This window comes from Curcuma longa, unplaced genomic scaffold (assembly GCF_044706935.1).
Source record: "Curcuma longa cultivar G26 ecotype Majalengka, Jawa Barat unplaced genomic scaffold, ITB_CL_G26_1.1 contig_21560, whole genome shotgun sequence".
Lineage (NCBI taxonomy): Eukaryota > Viridiplantae > Streptophyta > Magnoliopsida > Zingiberales > Zingiberaceae > Curcuma > Curcuma longa.
The window spans coordinates 3,848-13,044 of NW_027431678.1; the positions used below are offsets into that span (position 1 = coordinate 3,848).

The 9,197-nt window shown below is 39.8% G+C and overlaps 1 protein-coding gene across 1 annotated transcript; it reads left to right on the forward strand.

Moving 5' to 3' along the window:
• The first annotated feature begins 274 nt into the window (after positions 1-274).
• Positions 275-2,590, forward strand: LOC141817689 (uncharacterized). Its single transcript, XM_074705326.1, has one exon. It carries the CDS (start codon positions 535-537, stop codon positions 2,332-2,334), a length of 1,800 nt encoding a protein of 599 aa, XP_074561427.1. The 5' UTR covers positions 275-534; the 3' UTR covers positions 2,335-2,590.
• The last annotated feature ends 6,607 nt before the right edge of the window (positions 2,591-9,197 follow it).

Sequence of the window (9,197 nt, forward strand, 5' to 3'; positions counted from 1 at the left end):
TAAATTTTCATCATCTTTGGATGTTTGTTATAACCCACAACTCAGTTTCTCTCATTAATAGTATCAAGTTTTGTAGTCTATCCTTCCAATATTCAAATTCTGGATGGTAATAGGTGGTCTTTTTTGGTTTTGTGTAGTGTTTGATCTTCACAGCAATATGACACTAACTTCAGTTTCCTCTCTGAATAAAAATCTTGAAATTCAAAAGAAGTTTCATCCAGCAATGTGATATCTTGGATCCTTTTAATTTTCTCATTTGTGCTTTTTTCAGGTGCAGTTTTGCTGGTATATTTTTGCTCCATTACATGGTGGACAACTAGCCCTTAGTGCAACAGTTGCTGCTAATATCTATCATCTCTTCCAAGATCTTCAAAATGGACAGATGTGATACATCAGGATTTGTTAGTGGGGGATGCAAGCTTGAATTCCACTAGTTATTAACAATTAACATTACTACTTTAATGTTCTGGAAGTCAGGTTGACTGGTTCTTTTCTAATTTGATTTGGTGAATCGAAGAGGTATATCAATAAATAATGGATGATTCTCATATGGCTCTGGGGAGTACTGCCAACCTATTCTCCTCAAGTGCTTGTGATTTTTCAATGAAAGTTCGATCAATAGAAGATAACTCTAAGGGGATCAATAAAGTGTCTGGTTATGTGAATGATGTAGATTGTCCAGAGAAGTACTTTGCCCTGTGTTTAGGTCAATCGCTGAATTCTTTAGATGTTATCAAGAAGAGCTCCATGATTGTTCCTGCATCTTCAGTAAAAGAAATTGATGAGTCCTGTGATCTAGGATTGAATTTTCAGCTTCTTCATGGGGATGCAAAAACATCAAGTCATAAATCAATTGCTGCTACTCCTGATGATTCTCATATTGGAAATTCTCTGGATCTCCAGTTAAGCCTATCAATTGGCTCATCTGGATCAGTTATAAGCGGCATCAAGCACTTCTTGGATCCAATTCAGGATAGTTTGGAGGCTTCAGCAATGGTAAGTGCAGTGCCAACCAATGATGAAGGGACTTCATCCTCTTGCTGGATGTTTGGTGGCTACATGAATACAACTTTTCACAATTCAGAGACAAACAGTAGTTTTTCTTCAGGCAAAATAGGTTGCAAAGAATATGATTCACTTGATGGTACGGTAGACCACCCATCGACTATGTTCAATACACTGAGAAGTCCAATTGTCTTCACTTCTGATATTACACATCTACAACATAATAACGGTAGCACAAAGAATTGCCAGTTCCAGGGATGTGTGAAAAGAGCAAGAGGTGCCTCTGGTCTATGTATAGCACATGGTGGAGGACGAAGGTGCCAAAAATTTGGATGTCAAAAAGGTGCTGAAGGGAGGACAATTTTTTGCAAAGCACATGGAGGTGGTCATCGATGTGAACACCTTGGCTGCACAAAAAGCGCTGAAGGCCGAACTGATTACTGCATTGCCCATGGTGGTGGCCGACGTTGCATCCATGAAAGTTGCAGTCATGCTGCAAGAGGTAAATCTGGTCTATGCATCAGGCACGGAGGTGGCAAGAGGTGCAGGAAGGAGAATTGCACAAAAAGTGCAGAAGGTTATACTGGACTCTGCATCTCTCACGGTGGTGGTAGGCGCTGTCAATTCCCATCATGCACAAAGGGTGCACAAGGGAGTACGATGTTTTGCAAGGCACATGGTGGAGGCAAACGGTGTACTTTTTTGGGATGCACAAAAGGTGCTGAAGGGAGCACTCTATTTTGCAAGGGGCATGGTGGAGGAAAGCGGTGCCTATTTAACGGTGGAGGTGTTTGCCCAAAGAGTGTGCATGGTGGTACCTTATTCTGTGTGGCTCATGGTGGTGGAAAGAGATGTGTGGCTCCTTCATGCACCAAGAGTGCTAGAGGCCGGACTAGTTACTGTGTACGTCATGGTGGAGGCAAACGGTGCAAGTATGAAGGCTGTGGGAAAAGTGCGCAAGGGAGTACTGATTTTTGCAAGGCCCATGGAGGTGGCAAACATTGTGCATGGGGTCGGTTGCATTCAAATGTCGGTGTTGGTGATACACCTTGTGACAGGTTTTCCAGGACCAAAGCAGGTCTCTGTGCTGCACACCATTCATTGCTACAAGATCAATGTCAGCGTCGAGATAGCAGTGTTGCTGTGTTTTCTACTTGCTATCAAACGTCCATCAAGACTGAAGAGGGTGGCCTTGCAGGAAAGGGGGTATTGGACTGGAGTGGATCTGATACAGCAGCGCCTACTGATTGCAGGTTGGTTTCACTTCCAGAAGGCCGGGTTCATGGAGGAACTCTCATGGCAATGCTATGCGTAACTAACGATGGCTAAATACAACTCAGTTCTGGTATCCACTGCTGGGTGGTGCTTCAATCCATTTATTGGCAATCGTGTGCATGCTTTCTTATTTGCTCTTTCTGCTTTCATGTGTGCAATAAGTTGCCGGTTTGGATTGCAAAAACATAATCGTGTAGTCTTGTATTTATGTTTTGTTAAATATGGTCATGTATAATTACCCCTCGGCCGGCCATATAAAACAGCATACACTTGGCAGAAATATAATATATTTCCCCCTTCTTTTCTGTAACTCGCTTTCAGCCAAATGATTGTTATTGAACGTAACTGTTTCTATGATATACAACATATCACACATTCTCAACTTGAGAACTGTTCTCTATAGCTCCTAAACTTTCTATTTATTTGATCAGTTTTGATGAGGGCATGCGAAGACATTGGCATGCGACCTTCCTTTATTGATGATGATATGTCGGTGAATCTCGAAGCAATTTTTAATTTTAATTTTATTAAAACCTTAGATGCTACTAAATAGGTATCTAGGTAATAACAACTTATACTGAATGGTCAAGAGTCATGTTGAATTGTTAAAGTCAAGGTGAGCTAGACATGCCAACCAGCTTAGGGACAAGTCAGCTATCTGGCTCGGACATGATCTCTGACTGAGCCTCGCCCTCAATCTCGTCTTCGACTCAATCTCAGTCGCCTGCCTCATCTCTAACTCGGTCGCAAATACCGATTTCATCTTCGATTTGGCCATAGACGCCAACCACATCTCCAAACGTCAACTCCACTAATTCGGTCGTAGTTGCCAACCTCATCTCGAACTCGCCTGTCGATACCAACCTCATCTCCAACTTGGTCTCAGGTGTCAACCTCATCTCTAACTCGGTCACAGTCGCCAACCTTATTTCCAATTTGGTCTCGAACACTGACCTCATCTCAAACTCAGTACAGTCGTCGACACTCGATCGTAGATGTTGACCTCATCTCCAGCTTAGTCTCGGGCGTCATTTTTGTCTACGCTCTAGGCCATTTAGTATCGACCTCCCCTCCTCATTTGTCCTTGGTTCGAGCTTATATGATTACTTCATTCATGGGACCATTTCTTTCGGAGAACAAGGAGAATAGAAGAGCATAGCTCGGAACAGGTGATAAACGGAAGTGCACTTGGAATAGGTGATAAATGGAAGCGGGTATCTCGGAACATACGATAAATGAAAGTGGATATTTCAGAACACGCCTTAAAATGGAGACTCACGTTCCAAAGAATGGACACATTAACAACTCTTTAAAAGGTCGCTCACCCTTGTGGGCATAGGTATGCATGCACGTAAACCTTAATTTTTCTTAGTCAATTCTCCTTTAAAAACTCTAACTTAAGTGTTGGAGTGGTCTATCGAGATCCATCCTCAGTGTCACTATAACATTCTTTTGGAGTGCTTTTCAGGTGTCTTCGTTTCTTCAAGCCGCTATCTTCAGAGAGTATGCACGTCAGCCTGCTTGTTGACTAGTGGCTTGATCATCCACAGTATTTGGCAGAAATAAATTGATGCCCTCTATGAAAAATCTAAGCCAAGACGCTATGACCGGCAACACTAAAAGAACTAATGACGCTCCTGGGGCATAGCTGAGTTGGTTACGACGGAACAGAGTTGCAGAAGAGGGCAAGAGTTCGAATCTCGGCAAATCCAAGATAATACCCTCCTCCACTACAAAAATAACAGTAATTAGCGATTGAAAATTCGATCACTAAATCCGATTAACGATCGATTAGCGATCGATAAAAAAAATCATAAAAAAATTCGTCGTAAACTGATTTAGCGACCGAAATCATTTTAGCGATCGAATTAGATTTCGGTCACTAATTTTAGCGATGAAAATTTAATTCGGTCGCTAATTTTAGCGACGGAATTATATTTTGGTCATTAATTTAGCGACCGAAATCTATTTCGGTCGCTAATTTTAACGACAAAATTAGATTTCGATCGTTAATTTTGGCTGTCCGATTTGGAATTTGATTTTTAATATAGCGACTGAAACAAAAAATCGATCGCTAGTTTAGCGACCGAATCGGAATTCGGTCGCTATATTTAGCGACCGATTTAATATTCGATCGCTAATTCTGCCTATATTTTTTAAAAATTATCAATATGTCACGATTATATTTAGATACAATTAACGTTAAGCCTGTTTCTCATCCAATCTATATTTTCAATCCAAGATATAAATTACATATCACAATTTTATCTAAAATTACCAACCGAATATAATCGGTCGTTAAATATTAACGATCGAATAGAAATTCGGTCGCTAAATTCCTTTATTGTCGTACGATTCTAAAATTACAGATCCAATTATATTTCGGTCGCTAATGTAGCGATCGAATTTATATTTCAGTCGCTAAATAGCGACCGAGTTTAATTCTGGTCGTAAATTTACGACCGATTAAATTTAATCCGTCGTTAGAATAGCGACTAATTAAATTTCGATTGCTAAATTAGCGACTGATAGTAATTCGATCGCTAAATAGTGGCCGAATTTATATTTCGGTCGCTAATTTAGCGACCGAAATTTAATCGGTCGCTAAATCCGTCGCTATTTGTGGGTTTTTTTGTAGTACTCCATAATGATCAACTACAGTTTCTTGATTTACCTCCTCACAGATGGTCGTAGGACCGACTGTGTGGGATCGCTGGAGTAGCAGATGAAAGCTGCAACGAGGTAATAGCCATGATGCCAGAAAAAATCAATCAATTGGTTTCCAAGGCGGTACAAGTGCTACAACGACACCCACTCGTGCAACTATCGCCATTAGGGGCCCCTCCTCTCTCACTAGATGTGTCCTCTCTTCCGGGTAGGGTGCTATGGCCGTTAGTAGGGGCTTTGCCAGTTATGCGCTCCTTCAATGAGGGGACAACCCTCCCTGATAAAGATTTACATAAGTCGTGAGCGGGGAAGACATTTCCTTGTGATCGCAAAGGAAAGGCGCCTGCAGCCAATGAGGGAGGTGTTCAAGGAACACCTTTCTCTAGAAGAATCCTTGAGCAAGAGTTGCCTCATCATTTTTGACAGCCACAACTGAGAGAATACATAGGATCCTCAGATTCAGAAGATCATCTGTGACGTTTTGAGAATTCTTCCCTATTGCATCAATATTCAAATGGTGTTAAGTGTCAAGTCTTCTAGACTACTTTGTCAAGTTCGACCCAACGGTGGTTCAATCAACTCCCGACCTCTTCCATTAACTCTTTCCATGACTTCAAGGTTCCATTCCTACACCAATTCACCAACAATAAGAGGTATCATAAAATACCTCTTAACTTGTTCACTATGAAATAGAAGCCTTGGGAAGCCCTCTGAGAATATATCCAATGATTTGATTAGGTCGTTTGGGATGTTCCATCAACTCCTTCAGAGATCTTAATCAGTGCCTTCTCTCAAGGTCTGGTAGATGAAGATTTCTTTAGATCCATGATAAAAAAACCTTTGGTAACTTATGCAAGATTATTGTAATGAGCGAAGAAGTACATACACTTAGAGGAAACCCAATTTGCACACAGGGGAGATGCCATCGTGGCCCCTCGATCGGATAGGAAGCCTTTTCAACCCTCACCAAGGAACAAGATCACCCACAACTCCTCGACTATGTCTCAACTCATCGAGAGGAACGGGCGGTGCAAGCCATGACCTTGGCTCCCACTTCCGCAAAGGGGCCATGTTAGACACCTTGTGAGGAGTCAGTTCATTTCTGTACATATCATCAATCGTACACTCATGATACCCAAGAGTGTCGACAACTTACTCAGGAGGTCAGTTGAAGGTGCTTGGAATTCTGTCCTGTTTAATTTCTACCAGACAAAATTTTACAGGGACGGAACCTTTCCAAGCAACCCACATATTCGATCGACCATGTGCTTGATCGAAGCATATGATCATTGGACTCTTGTGTTGGTATTCAAGATCCATACAAAGGAACATAAAAGAATAACTACGCAGCGGAATAAAATAGTTGTACCTTTCCTTTGTAGATTGTATAGAAGATGGTTCGTTACCCGAAGACCTCTTGATCTTCTGTTATATTTCTCTCCTCTTCTTGGACGTCGTGTGGGCGACGATCTACCAAGATGAACCACTCAATCTTCTTCCTTCTTGCTTCCAAGCCGCCTATCACCAAGGAGAAACAAAGGCTAGAGATGCCTCTTCCTCTCTTCTTCTCTTCTTCTCCTTTTTGCCTTTGCTTGGGCGCTGACCGTAGATTGTTTAGAGAGAAACTTTTGTGTGCTTCCTCTCCTTGCAAGCGTCGGCCCTAGATGGGAATATAGGAGTGGGCGCCGGCCCTAGATGAAGAAAATAAAAGAGAACTTAAGAGGTGGCGCCGACCCTAGGTGAAGAACCAAGAATACAAGATGTTGTTGTATATCTTTGAGCCGCCTTCTCTCGCTTCCTTTTATAGGCTTGCCTCTCTAGTAAGTTTAGGAAAAATTAACAGAATTAATATAATTTTATTGGATAACAAAATTAACATAATTTTGTTGGATAACAAAATTAACATAATTCTGTTTAGGATTAATTGAATTTTGTTAACAGAATGCTAACAGAATTCTTAATAGAATTTTAACAGAATTCTTAACAGAATCATATTGGGTGGATACAAGGTTTTATCTAGAGGCTACAACAGGAACCTAGAGGAGGAATTGGTTTAGGCCTCTTGATGGGCTTGGGCTTCCCGTGTTCGGCCCGAACACACAACTCAAGTCCATCAATAATAACTCATACCACTAAAGGGTTATTATTAAACTACCGCACCAATCCCATATTACAATACGGGCTCCTTCTTATTATGAGTGCATTAATCTCCCTGTGTTTAAGATATCGTATGTCTGTCAATTAATTGAATTACTGACAACTCAATTAATTAACTTTTGAATCCAAGAGTAGTACCACTCAACTTTATTATCATGCGGACTAAGTCCACCTGCAGAGTTTACATGATAATCCTTATGAGCTCCTCAAGGGGACATCATCAGCCTAAATAATTAGAACACAACACACTATATAAATAGTATTATCTCCCAACTCATCAGGCCTATTGATTTAACGAATAAATCTCACCCTTTGATTTATTAAAGAAATAAATACTAAGTATATATGCTTGTTATTATATAGGGATTAAGAGCATACACATCCATAATAACAGAGGTCTAGTTCGATTATATAGTCAGTATAAATCGAACGACCTCAAACGATCCTGCTCAATATACACAAAGTGTACTAGTGTAATTTTATAGTCAAGATAAACTAATACCAATTACACTACAACCATTCCAATAGTTTATCCCAATCCATCTTGGTTGTGAGCTACTATTTATAATTTATAAGGAACTGATAACATGATCTTCTGTGTGGCACCACATATCATGTTATCTACAATATAAATTAAGTGGATAACTGCATTAATATATATAAGAATATAAAATATAAACATTTGACCAAAGTGATTCTCATTTCAAATTATTTTAAAATAGATGTTTATACAAAAAACTAGGCTTATAGTATACATCACAACAAAAGCATAACCAAAGTCTAATCGGATATGGTCAGGAGGACTAGAGGGTTGATGAAGTCTAGGCGGTCTGGAGGACCAGGGGATCCTAACAGTAAATTTCTGTAGGCCAAAGTCTAGAGGACTTAGTTGGCAAAGTCAGGTAAATTCTTCCGAGAGCAGTGGGTTAGAACGTGTTTCTCGAAGCGAAACTGTAGGCGTTGGTCTAACCCAAGGTTTCACTGGAAACCTGAAGTTAAGACCAAGAAACAGTTAATAGAACTAATTCTTCAATCTATTTTTTCTATATTTGAAACTAATTTGTATTGCAAATTGGAGAGGTGAAGTCTTTGACTCCGGACAACCTTATCCGAGGTTCGAGTCGACTGGACGATTGAGTCGACCAGAGTGTGGATTCTATGAGACTTGGGATCAGATAAGCGCAGCAGTAGTCGAAGTCTATCAAGACCCTCCACGTCAGATTGGAGTCGACCTGAATAGTGGTTCCAGTCGACCTAAAGGCTGAGTCAGCTACAGAGAAGGTGAATCGGCGGTCTACATGGGGTCAACCTAAACGGTGTTCCAGTTGATCGGAAGGTGTTATAAAAAGACTTCGAACAGAGGCTTCTTAACAACTCATTCAGTACTTTCACGATCAAGTCACGTCGAGCCACGGCGCCCTGAGCAAACAGAGGCATCCATCCAACCATCATAACACCGGAATCGCGTCAGAACGAAGAACTTCGAAGCTCCGATGTTTGGTAACGAGTTAATTTCTGTTATACTTTGTTAATACGATAAAGTATTATTTTATCATTGGCTTTTGTACTCGTTACAACTTGTTTCTCCCGACACTAATTTCCTTACGTGTAGCTTTCTCTTCTCTGGCTTTTTCTCCCCATAGGTAATCCCTCCGGCCAACTGATCAGTTTAGGGTTAAAGTTTGATAAATTTAGTATAAATTTAGTATAATTTTAGTATGAATTTAGTATAAATTTAGTATGAATTTAGTATAAATTTTAGTATATAATCAGTATAAATTTAGTATGAATTTGCTTGTGATAAAATTTACTTATAATGGTTTAGGGTTTATAGTCATCTTGAATATGATTAAAATTTACTTGTGATGGTTTAGGATTTATAGTTATTGATTACTAATTATTTTCCCTCATATGATTAAATTTATTCTCAGTTTAATTAATTAAGTAAATTTGCTTCATAACTTAAGAAATAAATTGAATAGGAATGACTAAATTAATTAGATAAGTGGTTTAACTATGCTAATAAACTAGATACTGAAGATTTACATAAAATATATGCAATCATATTCCTTCTCTCGAACATGATTATACAA